The sequence below is a fragment of the Cydia pomonella genome, chromosome 1 (assembly GCF_033807575.1).
Source record: "Cydia pomonella isolate Wapato2018A chromosome 1, ilCydPomo1, whole genome shotgun sequence".
Lineage (NCBI taxonomy): Eukaryota > Metazoa > Arthropoda > Insecta > Lepidoptera > Tortricidae > Cydia > Cydia pomonella.
In genome coordinates, this window is record NC_084703.1 from 32699877 (window position 1) to 32720660 (window position 20784).

Below are 20784 nucleotides of genomic sequence, written 5' to 3' on the forward strand. Positions count from 1 at the left end.
ATCAAAACGCAATTTTGATATGTAAAGAACAAATATTCCGTTGTATTTACAACGGAATGGAAAACTATTTTTTTTTTTTGAATATCCATTTTTCCTAATTGTTGTGAGAAATCAATTGTTTTTAGTATATGTCAGTATTGATCGTCTTACTCGGGCACCAGCGGCATGTCGGCGAACACGTGCAGGAACAGGCGCAGGCGCTCCTCGCAGGCGGCCACCTGGTCGCCGTCGCGGCCCTCGCCCTCGCCGTCGCGGTCGCGCGCACCCGCTACCGTGGCGTCGTCCAGCCCCGTCAGGTACTGCAGCAGGGCCCCCAGCACGCCGGAGTGGTTCACCTGGACATCCAACAGATGTTTTCTCAAACTTGTAATGAAATGTTGACATGACTTACTTCAAATTAGGTCCGGAAATAGTACATTTCAGGTGTGATGAACTGATGAGTGTAGATGATATGTAAAGGAATTTCATACAGCCTTACACACCTAGGCCTGTAAGGCAAGCTTCTTTTGTTTTTACACGTTAAATTATGGCACGTCTTGGCAGTCAACCATATCAAAACCTATAAGCAAAATTCTGCCATGTTTTTTTCTCTTTGTCTTTTTTCTTTTTTGTGTTTGTTAAATATTGTTTCAGGGATTCAAATGGGAACACAAATTTCATTATTTTTGCGCTACGACGCACGGTTTAGGTGATACAGCCCCATCAAGTTTTTTTTTTTTTCGTTCATGCAGAAATCTTTATAGGGCTGTATCTCCTAAACCGTGCGTCATAGCGTAAAAATAATCAAATATTCATTCCCCTATTAATAACCCGAAAGTAACAATAACAATCATCATCATTATCATCATCATCATCATCCTATTTTTTTTATTATTTCATTGCAAGTTTGAGAAAAGCACTATACATATCTCGGCGAGAAACGGGATTGCCGGCCGCGTATCCCTATCCGTCCTCACTACGCTCGGCCGTCTATATCTACTTGGCCTGCAACCCTTCGTTTCCCGTCCTCTATAGTAATGTACTATTACAGTCCGCCATCTGGCGCGCTGTCAACTAGGTACGGTAACTTGGGGAGTAAATGAACGCCCTAATTTAAATAAGCGTAGTTATGTCACAAAATAAATTTAAATTCGAAATAATATTATTTTGAATAATCCTATGAATATTGTATTATTCAGTTATTCTTTTTATATATTAATATAACTTCACTACTCATAATATTTGCCATAAACTCATACATTTAAAACCTCTAAATTCCTCCATTAAAAAAATATCACATAGAATCTAATATAATGTGGCTGTAAATATGTCACAGATAAAGACACCAATAGCGTAAGCCTATTTTCGAAAAAAAGGCTGTTAGATGGGCCTTCGTAAGCCTCAACCGTACGGCTATGATATTATTTGCTGTAATGAACACCATAGTTTTAATGGTTCAAAATCGCCGTCGGCTTATTTTGTCCTGTGTATTAGTTGCGTGAACGGGGTTATCACATCGGAGCGGCGTGCGGATCCGCATCCATGTGCGGCTTAATACGAGGGCGGGATGATAAGTAACTGGCCGTAGCTATTTAAAAAGTTTGAATTTAAAAAGAAACTAGCGTAATTTAAGCTTCGTGTCTCTGGCTATCTGTGTTCGAAATTTAAATTTGATGGCTTAAATATTTTATCGATTTTCTGTTATTTGAAAATATATTGTGACGATTGTTTTCAAAATGGATAAAATTGAACAAAGAGCGGTGATAAAGTTTCTTTACATGAAGGGTATGAAGGGGATAGGTATTTATGAAGAGTTAAAGAATGTTTTAGGTGAACGTGCTCTTTCTCACGCCACAGTAAAAAACTGGGTGGCTGAATTTAAACGAGGCCGTACAAGTGTCCAAGATGAAGCCCGCTCTGGACGTCCAAAAAGTGCCACAACTCCGGAAATGGTCTCCAAAGTGCACGATATGGTTTTGGCAGATCGACGATTGAAGTTATCAGAAATAGCTGACACTACAGGGATATCAAAGGAACGGGTACATCATATTCTAAGTGAAGAATTAAATATGAAAAAGTTATCCGCCCGTTGGGTGCCGCGATTGCTTACGCACGATCAAAAAAGAATCCGCGTGCAAAATTCGGAAGAATGTTTGGATCGTTTTCAGAAAAATAAAGCTGATTTTTTGCGTCGATTTGTAACAACAGATGAAACATGGGTTCACCACTACACGCCAGAATCAAAAATTCAATCAAAACAGTGGACTGAATCTGGATGTTCGGGTCCCAAAAAAGCTATGGCTGTAAAGTCGGCTGGAAAAGTTATGGCTTCCGTCTTTTGGGATGCTAGTGGAATTTTGATGATAGACTACCTTCCCAAAGGTAAAACTATTAATGGGGAATACTATGCTAATCTTTTAGATAAGCTTCATCAATGCATTCATCAAAAATTACCAGGCTAAGCAAAAAAAAAAATCATCTTCCATCAAGACAACGCTAGGGTTCACACATGTGTTAAAGCCATGGCAAAAATCGGCGAATTAAAGTATGATTTGCTGCCCCATCCACCTTATTCGCCTGATCTGGCACCATCCGACTTCCACCTGTTCCCGAAGCTTAAAACTTTTTTGGGTGGACAGAAATTTGCCACTAATGATGCCGTCATAGCCGCTGTGGAGGAGTATTTTGCAGGCCTCGAAAAGAATCATTTTATGGAGGGCATCGCAGCTTTAGAGCGAAGATGGAATAAGTGCATAGAGCTAGGTGGAGACTATGTCGAAAAATAAAATTAGTTTTAACACCGAAATTCAAGTATTTTCTACTTAGGCAAGTTACTTATCATCCCACCCTCGTAGATATTGTGGTATCGCGTACCTCGAAGGGCGATACGTCGTGTTGCATGAGCGTGTCGCGCAGCTGTTCGAGCGCGGCGCGACGCTGCGGCGCGGGCGCGTGCGGCAGCGCGCCGGCCAGCACGGCCAGCTGGTCCAGCGCGCCGCCGCCGCCGCCCAGCGCGCCCCACTCGCGCACCAGCCGCGCCGCCGTCCACTGGATCCACTCGCGGACTTTCTCCCTGAACAAACGATAGCGACTATGTCACACGACACTAAGCAACAACAACAACTGAGCGCACCTAATCACGTAAGACGGTGCAGAGTAAGCTTCATTTAACTGTATGTCGTATAAAATCGTTACTTAGGGCGAAGACATTTGTTTTAGTCTAGTTTAATGGGCAATTTGGGATAAGACGGTTATGGAAACCCTGAAACCCATTTAAGAAGCTAACGTAATGTAATAGTGCGGAAAGTAGGAAATCCGCAACAAGTGGCGATGAATAAAACACAACCGAAGGGAGTGTTTTAAATCGAAACGAGGTGTGAATTACCTATTCGCACGTGTATCGTACAACGTTTTACCATATGGTCCTTTAAGTTTTCGATATAGGCACGGAAAGTGCTTATTCCCGCACTAGTGCGTGAAAGCACCATAGAGTTTATGTAGAGTAAAAGTTTATTTTAAGTTTATGTATGAATTAATTAAGACGTAGGCAGTCATTTAACACGCACTCCTAAAACAAAATAAGCAATCGCGTCGCAAAAAATCGTATTAATGTACAATATCGTAGTGAAACTACAAATACTGAAATTTGAATTGAGGAATATAATTAACATTTTGAATTTGTGCTAAACTTATTTTAGGTACAAAATAAACGGACAAGGAATTTGTACAAAGTGCTCTTTCCAAGAATTATGAATAAATAATTGAGCAGTTGTAAAGGATAAGGAAATCGCCGACAAAAAAAAAAGCAGACAACACTAAAATTAATATGTAGAAATGATTCAAATAGCCCTGCCAAGTTGACGTCTTTTTTATATTACACACGGGTACACAAGGTAACGTAGAAATAAGCGTAAATACAAACAAGTTATCGCCGTAATATGGCGTTAACTCTATATTTATCATTTAAGAACCCATCGCCAAATTATAGCAGCGCCTCCAAGTTCACATTTAAATAACAACTATGGCTGAAGTAATAACACATTCTTTACAGAAACCTGCACTGATATCGTTCAATCAGTTTTTATATGACATATATTTCAGGTATGGGGTTGCGTTGTTTGTCATTAAAATGCCAAATCCTGCTCAATTGGATATCAACAAGGGGTAAAAAAATGGTTTGTCCAAATAAATAAATATTTGTGGACAACCTTACACAGATCGACCCAGCTCTAAACTAAGCAAAGCTTGTACTATGGGTACTAGGCGACGATATACATATATAGATAAATCATACTTATATAGGGACCGTGCGCGTTGGAGGGTCTGCCATCTTGTGGCCTGAATCGGCACCATAAACATGTATATTTACACGTCACGTGTTTTCTTGTGCATAGTAGGTTCTGCCATCTTGTGGGCTACCTCGGAACAGTAAACATCACATTTACGCCTCGCGCCAAAAATCTGACGTCTCCTGTGCTGCCTCCTACAGTTCATGCACGCTCCCTATACATAGGATACACCCATGACTTAGGAACAAATATCTGTGTTCATCACACAAATGTGTTTATTTTATTTTATTATAACAATATACATAATGGGTATATACAGATGATTACTATAACTAGCGTATATCTAAAATAGGCCCTTGAGGCATTGTACCAAGGATGCTGGCGGCATTTCCTTGTTGTATCGCAATACTGATACGTTGTGCGAGGAAGCCGCCAGCTCTGAAGTCACCAGTTACGTCAACCAGACGTTTCGCGATTTCTCCAAAAAACTTGTGCGCGCTCACTGGGACCCCATGGACCTAGAGTTTCAACGCCAAATAAATGCCCTTACCGGGATTCGAACCCGTGACCATCGGCTTCATAGGCAGGGTCCACTAGGCCAGACCGGTCGCCAAATTTGAAGGCAACTTACATATTTTGTAACATATGAACTTTGCAAGTTAAATAAAAGCTAGAAGAAAAAACACAAATCAAAATATTTCAACAAGCAATGTAATAACAGCACAAAAAACATACATGTACATGTAATCAAATGATTTGTGTCCAAAGTCGTGAAGAAAAAGTGGGTTTCGTTAGTTCCCCATAGATAAGCAAAAAGATTCATAAGTTTTGATTGGTTCTTTTGAAATAGTGAAAAAAATCACGTAATTCATGGGCATAAGCCAGTACAGTATTAAAAATATTCGCTTAGCAACAATGATAATTGATAGATAATATATTCAGTTTCCTCATTTTCTTTAAAATAAATCTAAATAAAAAAAACTTTGTAGTTTGTGACAGTTTTGAATTCAAATAGAGCAAAGTTCGATTACATGGGGATCTAATTAAGCACTAAATAAATGCGTTATTAAAGAACAAAAGACGATTTTTAGGGTTCCGTAGCCAAATGGCAAAAACGGAACCCTTATAGATTCGTCATGTCCGTCTGTCTGTCCGATTATGTCACCGCCACTTTTTTTTTCTTAGAACGGACCTTTGACGTTAATGAAATCTTGTAACATAAACAAGGGGTTTTCTTCATTATAATATAGTGATAAAGGAACTTCTATTTGATTTACAAATTTCCATGAGGTAAATGGTCCACTGTTAGCTTTCATCTCGCATAATGCATTAAATACAACAAGGTAAAATAGTAATGCAACACAAATTTAATGTAATCCACAATCCGCTTGGCTGCTGATTTACATTTTAGTTTTGACAGTTAATTACTAATAATGCTCAATAAACACAGTACTTTTCCAAACCAAAGAAGAATACTCTCTATCAATTACTTAGTAGAAAATACACACGGAAGCTTATTGTATCCCCAACTGCATACATAAGTCATTATTTTATATTTTCGCTAATGCATACAACCAAGAACTTTCTAAAGATATCCTTTAATCATCTTAAGTTTTACATAAGGCTTTGATAATATGGGATTATGGATTAAAATAAAATATAAAACACATACAAAAACAAAACAAATTACATATAAATAGCGGGGCAGGGCCGAAGCCGTCGGTGGTCAAGGTCGCAGAGAGAGGAACCGATGTTCTATACGCGCAGTGTCCAAGATTACTGTCATCTATATCTGACCCTTGATACAGCCAACTAGCGTGTCTGTTAAGGTGTTAGTCTATACTCGATCCTAGACTGTTCGCCAATAAGACGGAACAATGATCGTCAAATCAACATCAGACATGGTGGTTATGTCGTGAGCCAAGTCTCGGTACTTATTATTAAGTGATGCGCTGCTAAATCGAATATTTATATTCTAAACAAAACAAAAAAAACTAGTACAACATGCGCTGAACTTAAAAGAAGGTCTACGGAGAAAGTAGGCTGCGGGGTAAGATTAGTGTTTAAGATTTGCTACTTGCGTTTAGTGGCAAATGTATTAAACTGACAATAAACATGAATCAATGTGTAAACCCCAATGTGAAAGGGCCACTACACTTACCCGGATTGACCTTAATACAAAATCAAGCCCACACAAAATCACATCCAGGAAATGAAGTTACACACGTGAAACACATGATTGGAAACAAAAAAGTGGATTTTCCTATGAGAGACTTATTCGTGTGCAACGCATTGCATTCAATGGCCGATTGGTCGTTATTATGTGCGAATGCTGGAGTCAAGTTATCAACTTACTTGTTCTGAACGGTGAGGTTGGCAGAGGAGTGCGGCGAGGCGAGCAGGCCGGTGTCCTTGTGCGAGTGCGGCGTGCGGCCCCAGCGCGACGGGTTGAGCGACGACAGGAACGAGGACGTCTTCGACGCGCCCACGCGGCTCGTGGACCGCGACGACGCTGCCGCGCTTGAGCCTGCATAAACAAAACAGAATCTAGGATCCATATACCAATTAGGAGACATTAGTTTGACATTGTAGCGAAAATATTGCACCAATCCTTAATCACGTCAGCACCAGTCACCAGTCACGGTACACTCCCGTCCCGATTATCAAGTATATGGGAGCTTGAAAGGCTAGGCGCTGCGTCTCTATAAGTGAGTTTAAATTGAGCATGAAGATCAATAAAATGGAGCATTGAAGAGTAGGGGTGGGCGGTAATAGTAGGATTAGTGGAGAGGTCCGTACTGTGAGCGGTCGCAGTGTGCTGATGATGGAGCTGGTGCGAGTGGTGCGGCGGCGCAGCGTGCGAGCTGTGCGCGGCGGCGTCGTCGCGGCGGCGGGCGTGCCGCGCGGGCGCGCCGCCCGACCGCTTCACCGCGCGCTTGCGCTTCAGCATCTCGGCCAGCTGCAGTGGGCTCGCAGACCTGCACGACAAAACACAATACACCGTACACCGACAATATTCGCTCCTTATTTGTTACGCGTTGCTATTAATGCTATGATACTGGCATCACTTCATCTAAACAAACCATCATCTGAATGTCTCGCCATGAACCGTATTATTGTCAAATGCATGCAATTACGTAGACCCGTCTTCATGCTTATCGATACATATATATTTTTTGCGTTACGTCTTTATTTATTTAGGTTACCCAATCCCGATGGCTAACCTAAATAAAAATAAATACATATATAGGGATGCAAAAGTGTATAACCATTAATCACCTGTCGAATAGTGTCGAGAAGGGCAACACAACTGACCTGTGCGTTGCAGCAGGCGCTTGTGGCTGCGCGGCGGACGCTGCGGTCCCGGGCTCGGGCCCGCTGCCCTCGTTACCAAGGGGTGCTGCAAAATATACTATTAAATTAACACGTTCTGACTCACTGTTGCTTACATAGAGATTCTAAGGTCCGATGCATCAACTACGTTGACCAACATAATTACACGGGAGTAATTTATACAGATGATTAACGCGCCGATATTACGCTGTTACCACGCTGATGCGGATCTGCACGCCGGTCCGGTGTGGACGAGTAAACGTATAAAGACCGCCACAGGTGAACGAAGTAGTGCATAGCATAGCTATAAAACTACTCATTTAAGGATTAAAGATGGTTGACATCACTGCTACACACATCGACACCGATTTCCGCCATGTTTATTTCCAAAATGGACGCCATTTGTAAAATTAGCACACATACATACATATCTACATGAAACCTAAAAACATTTCCCTCCTCTTTTGGGCTGTGACAACCCTATGTAGGTACGGTAACCTTGAGCGGTGTCGGCATTCACGCAAACATCAAAGGCGTCGGCCCACTGTTACTTTTTACACTGTGGTTTGGTGCAAGGCCTGCTGGAGAGATTACCAAATAAGGAAATTTAATGGATTTAGTGTAATAAAGTAATACTCACGCATGGAAGAATTGATGAATGACCCGGAAGCAGAGAAAGCCATAGACAGATTGTGGTCCAGAGACGTGTTGGAGGACGAGGCCGGCGGGGAGGAGCCGGCGCTGGAGCGCGCGCTCGCCGCCGGGGACTGTACAAACAACCTCTGTTATCTTACCATAAAGCATTAAAGTGAATAAGAATAAGAATAAGAATAAGAAACCATTTATTGCCACACAAAATACAATGTTTCACTTAAAAATAATAATAATAGGCATGCGCGGCAAAAGGAACGGACTCAGCGTACGCTAAGCAGCGTGTGCGTAAGTGATGGCTTTCAGTTTTTCAGATTCAGTTCATTTATAGTGTCCAGCTTTTGATCGTGGCTAAAATGTAATTACTTATAGGATTTTTCACATAGCTTGTCCCACAGCTCTTGTCACACAGCTGTCACCGTACCCAAGCTATGTGAAAAATACTATAATTCTAGAAGCACATCTGCATCAGTTGTTAAATTAAAAGCATAAAGTTTTCTTTAATTTAGCAACTCATCTACAAACAATATATGGTTAGGTATCACGTAATAATGTTAAGCACTCCGTTTTGTCAGACATTAGCGCTTGAATGCGCAAAGACACCTCTTAAAAAAATTAAGAGAGCCATCAAATGATTTAATGAATAAACACGGCATATAGTAGTATGGCTGGTTTTGGTTTCCGGTTGTCATTTTAAGCTACGAACAGCGTCATATTGCATCGGAAGACTACAACATTTCTATAAAACTTGACGCTGTAGGCAGAAATCGTCATTTTCCAGGAGTTAGGCGAGGATAGATCTATGTAAAACCTTTGTGGAAAAGTAACTAAGGCTCACCTTAAGTTTGGGCTGGCGGGTCTGGTTGGACGCATTAGGCGGTGTGCGTTCTGCGAGCTGCGCTACCTGGTGCAGCACACCCTCACGGCGGAACTGCGCTCCCATCTCCTCGGGCAGCCGCTGCATCAGGATCTCGGCCAGCTGCAGGGACCCCACAACGATACGCAGGTCTGTCGACGCCATCATGCCCGCGATGTGCGATGATATCACCTACACAATACCAGAGCATATTTTATTTAAGTAGAAAATGTGTTAAGTCAATAAGTTAGTTATTAATTATTTGGTAACAACTCCAAACGCTTATTTGATATGGTTTATAGGCGAACTAAGTTTACCACCTAATATAAAAGTTGGACGCATTTCCACATTGGGTAAAGAAAAGCTTCCCACTACTAGCGACCGTATCGTTAACATTTAGTTTGGCAAGGGCCATTGTCATTGAATATACTTAGGCAGATAATCATAGTTTTTTTGTTGTTTTTCTTACGTTAATGTTATATTTAAATCTCCTGCAGCTGTCAAAATTGGTTTGGTTATGGGTGAACCGACCTGCATCTTGAGCACTTGTCGGAGCAGCGCAGCGTCAGCGTAGTAGACGCAACGCAGGATGGCCTTGAGCGCCTGCGATCGCACGGCGGGCCCCGCCGAGCTCCAGTACACCTCGTGCAGCACGGCCAGCAGCGCGCGCGCCAGCCCCGGGTTGCAGCGCACCATAGCGATGCGGGGATCTACAAAACGGAAACGCACATACATTATAATGACTATTAAAAAAATTAAAAGTAATGACATCCTGATCAATGCTTTTTTAGCGTGTTGCTCTTTCTACTTTGGTGTGCGTCATTCGTCCACGAAGCTTCGCGATTGCATCTGGATTGACTTAGAAGACGTCGGACAAATGATAAAATATAGGGAATATACTATTATGGATAAATGTTCTTTTGCCAGACTGGCTGGCAACTCGAAAACATGTTGACATTTGTCATCCGATATGTTAAGAGAATATTATAGTCTCTCCCGAACCAAAGATTCTCGAACTCTCAGTATTGTTGCATCGGGTATGTTGGTAACAGTTATGTCGATATTTCATGTTGTCAATCCCTCGGGTTTGCTAGAAAAAGTAGTAGATATAAGTGTTACCTGGCGCAGCGTTGGCGGGGTTGGCCTGGTCGGGCTGCGCGGGCGCGGGCGCCACGCGCTGCACGGGGCGCGCCGTGCCGGTGTGGTCGTTGAGCTGCTGCATGGCCGTCAGGTCCACGGTGTACGAGCGGCCCAGCGTCGTCAGGCACACTTCCTCCTCGCCCGCCGTCGCGCCCGCTTCCAGCGCGCGTGACTCGGCCCAAGAGTACGATCGCCATAAACCTGATTACCGATTCAAATCTTACCTAATACTACTTTCATAGAACTGATTACAGTTTGCTCTAGTATGCTTTTTTTTTACGTCGCAATAGCATCTACCCCTAATCTAAAATAATAATAATTTATAACAATTTATACACTATCAAGAGTAGTCAATTACGAAGCTGCACTTCTCATTAAGTACATACTACGATACTGCAGAACAAAATGAAGAAAAAACGTTGTACATCTCATATTTCAATTATAGGGCACAGACCGGTACCCTCGAAGCGGATTTGTCCACTACTATAAGCTGATGTTAGACGGATGAAGTTTTAGTAAAGTGCTATATTTCATAAGTAACAGTTTTGTTCTATTGTTCTTTTTTTACCATTAGATAAAAGGTAAACAATCTTGACGTGTCTTTTTAATGAAAAACGCTTTTTAAATATTAGTTTTTATTAGTTATGAAAGCATATGAATGTATATAATTTATAATTGTTAGAAATTTGCTGTGACTTATTTTTCAAAAGTGCTTATAAATAAAAAGACACGTCATGATAGCATTTTTTTTAATCGTAAAAAAAACGAAATATACTTATTGGTTTCATGCCACTTTTCGGAAATGTGGCAATAGATGGTCTAAAAACAAACTGAAAAGTAGGCAAAAGCTGTAGCACCCGAACCACCACTACGATAATGTTTCAATAGTTTCATTGTTATCATCATCTGTCATCGGTAAAAGGTCTTTATTTGACGAATTTGTCTTCAAAAATAAAATTAGGTTATTTATAGGACCAATTACTTATTAAAAAAAAAGAATCGTCAAAACCATTCAGTTCACACTGCTTTTGTAGCTGTTTGTTCTGATGTTTTTTTTTTTTTATGTTTCTTATTTCCTTTCCTCGCAGTAGTCGTGAAAAGCACTATGGAATGCCTTGGCCGGAAACGCTAAAGATGGCTTCGTATTATTTGAGGCCTCCACTCACGTGTCAGCCCTCAAACTCACTCGTCCATCTTTGAGGTTTTCCATCCTCTCCTACAATGTACTATTGACGAATGTGAACATCCCACGATACCTCTATCGTCGCGCCACTGCCAGTGCGCGGCGCGCTCGGTGGGCGCGGACCAGGGCCGGTCGAGGTGCTGGTCGACGGCGAAGATGCCGTCGGTGGGCAGGCGCGGCATCAGCTCGCCGATCAGGCACGTGATCTCGTACAGCTCCTGTGGCGATCGCGGGAGCAGCTCCACTTGCTGCCCGACCAAAAATTACGTTCAGGTCGGGGTTACGGTTAACAACAAGAAATATGCGTAGTTTACAATAATATACCACATTACAAGTTGTAATCAAGTCAAGTTAAAACTACTTAAAGTTCTCTGAATCGAACAACATCGTAACGAAATTAGTTTAGCCAGTTTCGTTACTTAAGATAAGTTTAAATTATCTTTAACCGCGTAAAGCCAGTTGCTCTAGAGAAATTTTAGAAAGTGGGTAGTCGATATAAACCTCAAACAATATTTTATAACACTGACAAAGCTTATGTAATGACTGACAGATTGAGACAATGGAGCTGCGTTCTAGTTCTCGGTTAAAAGAAGATTAACCGGAAAATGTTGCGTAAAAATTATTAAAATCTGGTTCCATTTCAATAACAAAAGAACTGAAAAGATCTCTAGGTTCATGCGTTTCCGCTTTGTATATTAATGGATTTATATCTACATATGTCGACACGTCTTGTTAATGTGTAATATTTTTCAGAATATTTGAAAAGATGTATGATATGTAAATAGTATTGTGCATTTTCTGATGTCTCCTGCACCCATTGTCCGTGTCACAAAAACAACGGCGCACATAAGCATACAATGAATCTCAATTCAACATCTGACGCAAGTAGCTCGTTCATCCGGTGAATCACTTAGGCATATTTTATAATATATGAAATCACAATTAGATTTTTCTCGAATGAAAGTTTTTTATGCAATGGGAACGACACGTGTGTCTATAATCTGAATGGTTGTATGTACAAAAAACACTGACCACACATTTGACAAGACTAGTGATTTTCTTAAAAGTTTACATCGGTAGCAGCAGGCTTAGCACAGGAGTCCCGCGGCAGTATCTCGCCCGTAAGACAGACTGTGAAACTGTCTTTTTGTAACTGTATTAATTAGATAGGGACAGGTAGTCGACCTCGCGGGCATGATATTGTCGCAGCGCTAACCATACAGTTATGAGAAATGCGACGGTTGAATATGGAGGTATTGTATAAATAAAGGCAACTAAAATGAACCACAATATGTTGGAATATGTTCAGGTTACGAATAGTAATTCTTTGCAACACACCTACCACCTCACAAGGTGGACAACAGTCACCGGGTGGTAGACAACGGCCACCATGCCATACGTGAAAAGAATAGACGTGACAACGTATTTGTAAAATAACGATGGTTATATGCCACTAATAGGAGTAGTTATGTGCGAGTTATTTTGCTTTTGTCTGTCATAATCTCGAAACTCCTTGACCTGTACTGAAAGATAAAACCAACTACCTGATAAAAATACAAAATAAGTCGTAGAATAATGTGAATCTCGTTAATATGGACAGGCATTGTATATTGCGGTGTAATGGGGGTATAAGTATTAGTGTGTTACCTCCTGGTGCAGCGCCGAACCAGTGAGCAGACATAGCAACGTGTCGGCAATGGAGCGCTGGTGCAGGGCGAGCGCCAGCTGAGGGCACGCGGCGCACATCACCCACAGCAGGCGCAGCACCGTGATGAACGTGTTGCCCGAGATCAGCGCCGGCACTACCACCAGCTGCGTGCACAGAACATTCTCATCACACGCGGCCTTCACACTGACGCGGATCTGCGCCGCACTACTATTTGTGATTTAGAGAGCGGACAGAAGGGCTCGCATCCAATGTGAAGACCGCGTAACACTAGTGTTCATCAATCAATACCTAAGTTAGGTCGCCCTCCAAGTTTTACATTAATGGTCCAACCATATATTGCTAATAACAAGAGACTTGGCACTCTGATGTAGTGGTAATGGTAAGTTTAATGTAGACGAACTCTAGTACCGACGGTCTGCGCATTAACAGCCAAGTTTAGATCCTTTTCAATGGTTATGTAGGATATTCCACAAAGCCAAAGACAATTAATTTGCCGGTTCTTTTCCCTATCGGGCCAACGTAGCGCTGAAGTCCGATGGTAGAAATTAATTCAAATTAGATATAGATCCGTAATCATAGAATAGACAAATACGACCATAACAAAGCGAACTGGTTCAGTGAAAGGAAATAGATATAAAAAGAAACGCTCGACTCACAAGTTGTTGCAGGTTGGTGAGCAGCTCCGGCGTGGCGATCTCCTGCAGGCGCGCCGGGTCCTGCTGGAAGCTGTCCACCAGCCGCGAGAACGCGAGGCACACGCATTCCACTGACTTCTTGTCTTGTTGAGTCAATCTGTAGCAAAACCATACCATAACATTACTAAATGATAATCAACATTTTAAAAATCACCCTTTGGATATACCATTTCACTGAGGCGGTTGGTGTGAATTTATATGGCTATCTGCGGCCCGTGAAAGCTTGCCTGCATAAAGCTCATTTGTATTATGTTAAGTATAAATGTGGGTAAATTATATACAAGTTTTGTCCCACAACTCGGCTACCCTCTACTATAAAATCACCAAGCAACTTTTTTATCAACCAACTGAGAAAAGTAGTAGCCTAACCTTGAAACAAAACCAGACTTCTAAGACTTCTTTAAAATTCTGCGTTAACCTGGAGGACGATTCATTTAAACAAGAAAAAATAAATCCATTTTAAAAGGCTATTTAAGGGGAATATAAAGTTGACATTATCGTATAACTCACCTGTTAGCAAGCAACTGCAGCGAATCCCTGACGAGATGGAATTCGTCGGGGGTAAGATTCTGGCAGCAATTGGCAGTTATGGAGAGCGCAGCTCGCTGGGCGTTGATAGAGAAGAAGTCCAGATACGTCAGGCATGCCGAAACTCCGCGCTAAAAAATTACATGACACCTATTGCATTTCATTTAAGGATTTGGAACTTCAATTTAATTGATTTGGGATTTAAATGTCATTGATAGCCAAAGGAAGCAGTGTTACCTAATATAAATATTGTGTAAAATATCAAATGAATGTAAACAGATCACTCTCCACGTCAGTATGTACGCGTTCAAGCTGCTTGCGCCGCTATGGTAATCAATAAAGCAAACGCCTGATGCAACATAGAGAAAAAGTGTACCTGTATGTGTATATTAAGTGTTAAACTTGACATATATTTCAGAGAGTAGTTTACCGCCTGTAGGATGGCCTTGGAGTGTCGGCGGGAGAGCATGTCCAGCGCGGTGAGGCTCTGCTCGGCCACGTCCATGCAGGTGATGGCCTGCAGCTTGTCCAGGAAGGTGGGCACGGCCAGCGCCACGGCGCCGCTGCTGCGCGGTAGAGCCTCAAGCATGTATGTGAGCGCGCGGCACGCGTGGTTCATCTGCACCAAAAAAAAGTAAATCAGTGTATGCTATACTAGGGCAGTCCCCGAAGCAACCACAAATAATATGTCTAGCTTTCAATACAAAAATCTCGACGTTGCTGTTCTAGTATCAACACATACGTATTCCAATGTTAGGAGAGTAACCCCTGACGATGCCCAAATAAGCGGGCAATAACTGTCTATTTATAGGAAAATATAGAGCCGTTAAAAAATATTTACAGTAGTTTAAGAGTAAGCGACGCACCATATCGAAGTTGTGTTCGGCAGCAAGCAGGTTGACGAGCGCGGGCACGACCTGGCGCACGGGGAAGCCGGCGAGCGTGTCCTCGTTGCCCATGACCAGCAGCTGGCACATCTCGATCACAGCTTGCAGCTGCTGGCCCTCGTCGCCAGTGGCCTGCAGTCCTGCGAGCAGCTGCGCCGCCTTTGATGCCGCTGCACACGATAATTACATAGGGGACGGACAAACTGAAGAATTCGGGGTTGATAGTATGAAGCTTGGTAAAACAAAGTTGCTGTAGAAACATTCATTTTGTGTTAAAAAAAAAAGAGGATCGACGATCGATCTCTCTTGAAGGAAAAAAAATCCTAGAGTACGCGCGCTTTATATATGACTTGTAATAGCAAAGTCCAAATGTATGTTTTTTATTTATTATTAAAATTACCTGAATTAGCGGTGACAGTCCTATGCAAGAGATGTTGCATGCGCGGCCCTAGCGCGCCGAGCAGGTGCGGCGGCAGGCCGCGCGCCTCCAGCAGCGCCTGCAGGCGGCCCACCTCGCCCTCCTCGGAGGAGGACTCCTCGGCCGCCGCGGCCGCCGCGCCGCCGCTCGCCCCCGGCGCCCCGCCGCCGCCGACACCGCCGCTCGCACATTCTTCAGCTGAAGACGACGCTGCGTGACACATTGTTACGATTAGTTTTTTACAGTACATATGGGTGAGCATTTTCCGTGCATATGTCGAAACTTTAAAGAGCCATATGTACTGTAAAACGTTGTACGATACACGTGCGAATAGGTAATTCGCAACTCGTGTTCATTTAAAACACTCCCTTCGGTCTTGTTTTAAGTTATCACCACTCGTTGCGAATTTCCTATTTTCTGCACTTGTATCGTAAATAACTATTTATTCATTATCAGGTTATAGGCGGCCCTACCGATCGTGCCACTACTAAGGCATTGCGAAAGTCGCTCTTATACTGGCCACTGGCTAACTAAAAATATTTTACCCATAATTCATTTATTTAGATTTATAAATCTTAGGTTGACCAACTCAATATAAATAGTTACAAGATTCTGCTTATCTTTAATAAAAAAAACGAGTTAACTGTAACACGAAACCTGATAAAATAAACAATGTGACTACTTAGCTTACCTTTGCTTTTAGGTTTAGCATCGTCCGATGCGTTATTAGGCATCGAAGCCGCTGAAGCAGACGGCGGCGGCGTGTTCGATGTGGATGCGACGGCACCCTGGATAGAAAGACGATACATTACTCACACATCCTAACGACAGTTACAACAACAGTGCAAATTATCTTCGACAACAATATGTGCCTTACGTCGGTTGATACCATAATAATAATAATACAATTCACTTGTTTAAATTTGCACTCGTATTAAGAATTGAACTAACTTAACATTCCAGAACATTAATAAAATGACGGTTGCTCTACGAATTAAAAAGTACCAACAAGAGTAATGTTGGACGCGTACCAGGTTTATTAATCGCACCTCTATTTTGTATTGTTTGCCAGGGATTTAAATTGTGCAACATGAATATAATTCAGGCATGAATAAATAAGAAGTAAAGTAATATTCATCTTATTGGTTGAGCATTATTTATAAATGTTATACATCGTGTTTTTTTAACTTCAGGGTTAATTTCAAGGGTGTATTCCACAGTATAAATTTAGCCAAGATATCAACTAAATTGAAACTTGCATAAAAGATTGAAGATAATTTAGATAATCAATCACTTATTTTTATCTGATAACGCCCTTACGAGCGTGTTCCTTAGGGCCTGTTTACATATTTATTAGTGTTTACTTGTTAAGTACGAGTTCATAAAGCTGCTAAAAGCAAGTATAGGTATCGGCAGGAGAGTTGAGATTTATGATTACATTAAACACAGCTACAAAGAGTACTTATCGCAAAAAATGTATTCAATGAATGAATGCCACAATTTTCCACTTAAAATGTTTCAGAAATTTGTGACATCTTTGTATGGGGATTTAGTCTTGACACGATATTAAGTGTGTCAGCTCCGACGCACAACTGGAGTTTACTCTTTACGAACGATAAGAAATACATTACAGGTGTAAAATTTAAGATCAAAACCCCGCAAATTGACAGTTAGTAATTAAAAACAGGGTATATATGAACATCGATTCATAAGGAGTTAACTCCAAAAAAATAAAAACTTCAAAGAATTTGTTTGGCCCCTCATGCAGTTGGCGGTTGAACTTGCTATCGGTGCGAAAAAAGAATGCTAATATACTACGCAAAACTCTTTTACAGTACATATGGGGCTACTTTATAGCACTAGTGCGAGAAGTAGCATATTATGTTACTGTGTCGAACATTTAAAGGGCCATATGTACTGTAAAACGTTGTACGATACATGTGCGAATAGGTAATTCGCAACTCGTGTCGATTTAAAACACTCCCTTCGGTCGTGTTTTAATTTATCGCCACTCGTTTCGAATTTCCTATTTTTCGCACTTGTATCGTAATGTACTATTTTGAGCTTAATAATCTTTATCTTATCTAACTCTGCGTAGAGGGTGCCACTAGCACAGACATAGGGCCTACCGCGAAACACGATTTTTTTTTCTCTTCCTCCCTTTCACTCTTGCCTTTTTCAGCGATAAAAATAGGCAGATAACTTTCGAATTTTGCGTATAAGGCCTCCGTTAACAAACCTTCTTGATGCATCAATGTCAGAGTGAAAACTTATCGAAAAACTGTATAAGGCATAGTATGTATAAGTTGCTCTATAGTTTACAATATGTGCTAGTGCTGCTCTCTGGCGCCAGAACATTGCAGTAATACTCCCTGTTTTAAAATCTCGCTGACCTTGACCTTCTTGTCATGTGCGTGACTTCAACTCTCGTGCCCATACCTAAACTATCTCGAACTAAATATGGTAGTTTTCAATTATTCTGTTGATTTAAATATAACGCCCGTATTATGACTACGCAATGTTAAATGCTGCATTAACATTTTTTTTAATCAAATATAAATATGTCAGTTAATTTCCTTAAATGTACTTAGGCACACCCCGAAGTTAACGGTATTTAATAAAAACACTCTGTATAACAATCTACAATAATACAATAGGGTTGTAGACACATGTTGAATTTTATAACTTATCACGATAAATTGAAAACTTAACAAATATATGGGAATAATAACAAAATATAAGACTAAAAAAAAAGTTTAAGAAAAAAAGAATGCTACGCTTCGATTCCTTATTTATTTAAAAAAAATATATCTTATACCTTTAAACGAGCAATTCTTGTATATATATATTTCTGTGATCTCGGAAACGGCTCTAATGTATCGTATATGGGGGTTTTTGGGGGTATACAATCTATCTAGATTATTCTTATGTTTGGGAAAACGCGTGTTTTCGAGTTTCCATGCGTTTTTCTTTCGACGCAGAATATGGTCGCTAATTTCGTGTTGCCGGCCATTGTCCGTCTGGTCCAGCGGGTTAAGACGCGGACTGCTAAACGAGTGTTACGGGTTCGAATCTCGCCCGGTGACTAACTTTTTTTTTTTTATATGTTCAAGTTTATATATAATTTTTTAATTTTTATTGTTTTAGACAAGTTTAATTTAGTAAAAAAATGTAGTTAAGATTATCACCTATACACCGCCATATTACAATAAATAGTTATAACCGAGCAAAGCTCGGTCGCCCAGGTACTTCATATTATAGGAACTATACATAATCGCAATATTTCCTACAAAATCGCAATTTCCGTGTTTTCTATACACTATCTTCAACATTTATTCAGCAAAACGGCTTCTAAGCAATGGTGACAGTTGTGGTCAGCTAAACAAGCCATGCTACTATTTTTAACCGACTTTAAGATTTCAAAAGTAGGAGATTATCAATTCGGTTGTATGTTTATTTTTTTATAATTTATAACTTCATAACTCCGTCATTTCTGAACCGATTTCGAAAAAAAATTTTTTGTTTGAATTTGTATATAAAGATTGGTCCGGTTTTAGTCAAAACTCAGTTCTGATGATGGATTTGCGGATGCTGATCAGAATGAAACTCTTCAACGACGCATAGTTCCCGCTTGGCGATTTGTCATCTTCATTATGTTTGTTAGGCAAATTAGGGTTTCAAGACAATTTTTTGTCAAGCTCGAGATCTGATGGGAGAACTATTAAGGCATACATAGAGTGATTTTTGTATTTTCTTTAACAAATCAAGCATTTACATTTAAACAAGTGACATTTGATGCAGTGGAACTGCTGATGATGATCAGAATGGAACTCTTCAACTACGCATAGTTCACGTTTGGCGATTTGTCCTCTTCGCTGTGTTTGTTAAGCAAATTAGATTTTCAAGACATTTTTTGTCAAGTTCGAGATCTGATGGGAGAACTATTAAGGCATACATAGAGTGATTTTTGTATTTTCTTTAACAAATCAAGCATTTACATTTAAACAAGTGACATTTGATGCAGTGGAACTGCTGATGATGATCAGAATGGAACTCTTCAACTACGCATAGTTCACGTTTGGCGATTTGTCCTCTTCGCTGTGTTTGTTAAGCAAATTAGATTTTCAAGACATTTTTTGTCAAGTTCGAGTTCTGACGATGGAGTTCATGAGGAATCGAGGCAACTCCTCAAATGTTAAAGTCATGTATATAGTGATCTTAGTATTTTCATTAACAAATCAAGCATATGAACAAATTCATATAAAACATTACACAATGACGTCACGGTCAACTCACCTACTTTTTTATATTTCTATCCTATTTATTATATAGAACTTGTTTTTAAAAATAATTGATATCTTTGTTTTCCTAATGATTATCTCCTAATGAAATAATTTATTTTAAATACAATCGAATACCCTATTGCGGGTATCTTACCAGTCAACCATAGGGCAAATCTGAAATGTGTCAAGGTGGGTGCAGTGAAAAAAAAAGCATTTTACCTTTTTTTCTACATAATTAGGCGTAGGTAGCTGTCTTTTCAAATTTCATTGTATGAAACCCGAAATCAACAATCATCTTTCTTTCCCCCGGTCTCCCTCAATGAAGTCGTTTTTTTTTTCTTAAAAATGATGTTCCGAACGTTTTGTCAGTAATGCACGATTGTGAGACTTTGACTATCATTTGTAATTTTCGTTTTGCTGTAATGCAATGGAATGGATCCCATATAGACATTTGATCCTCAAAACAAATTGGAGCCATTGATACAATTAATAAAAAAATGTCAACTAGCCTATTTGCTTCCTTTAAACAAAATCGTTACTCACTGCATGATGTGCCAGTTTACTGTCATAATGTTAACAATACTTGTAGGTTATATATACAATAGGTAACAAATACTGTTTATGTGTTGCAGGGGCTTGTCCAACGCCGACGTACTAAGCTGATCGGTGGCGAACATAGCTTACCGTGGTTAAGGGCTGCGGGTGGGAGCGGCTCGACGCACCACCGGTACTCGCGCAGGAACCCAGACTGCTTTTCCCTGTAAGCAAATATTAAAAGATTACATAAGGTGATGTAAAGCAATTATTTTGACTTGTTTACTTCCAGTCAACTCTAAAGTAAAATTATTTTCGACATATAATCACACGCGATAC

At 40.6% G+C, this 20784-nt stretch overlaps 1 protein-coding gene across 8 annotated transcripts in view; it reads right to left on the minus strand.

Annotated features, from left to right (window-relative positions):
- Window positions 1-20784, minus strand: part of LOC133519883 (E3 ubiquitin-protein ligase TRIP12) — a 92401-nt gene that overhangs the window by 9720 nt on the left and 61897 nt on the right. For 7 of the 8 annotated variants that reach the window (XM_061854080.1, XM_061854113.1, XM_061854105.1 and 4 more), the window contains 18 exons: window positions 20596-20669; window positions 16320-16416; window positions 15611-15838; window positions 15190-15380; window positions 14754-14942; window positions 14306-14454; window positions 13757-13892; window positions 13079-13243; window positions 11505-11679; window positions 10228-10449; window positions 9640-9818; window positions 9091-9300; window positions 8242-8368; window positions 7548-7668; window positions 7068-7246; window positions 6624-6795; window positions 2854-3052; window positions 151-335 (listed from right to left, as the gene is read on the minus strand). In XM_061854080.1, coding sequence (XP_061710064.1) covers window positions 151-335; window positions 2854-3052; window positions 6624-6795; window positions 7068-7246; window positions 7548-7668; window positions 8242-8368; window positions 9091-9300; window positions 9640-9818; window positions 10228-10449; window positions 11505-11679; window positions 13079-13243; window positions 13757-13892; window positions 14306-14454; window positions 14754-14942; window positions 15190-15380; window positions 15611-15838; window positions 16320-16416; window positions 20596-20669 — 2998 coding nt within the window. The remainder of the gene's footprint in view (window positions 1-150; window positions 336-2853; window positions 3053-6623; window positions 6796-7067; window positions 7247-7547; window positions 7669-8241; window positions 8369-9090; window positions 9301-9639; window positions 9819-10227; window positions 10450-11504; window positions 11680-13078; window positions 13244-13756; window positions 13893-14305; window positions 14455-14753; window positions 14943-15189; window positions 15381-15610; window positions 15839-16319; window positions 16417-20595; window positions 20670-20784) is intronic. The other variant, XM_061854123.1, reaches the window with a different exon arrangement.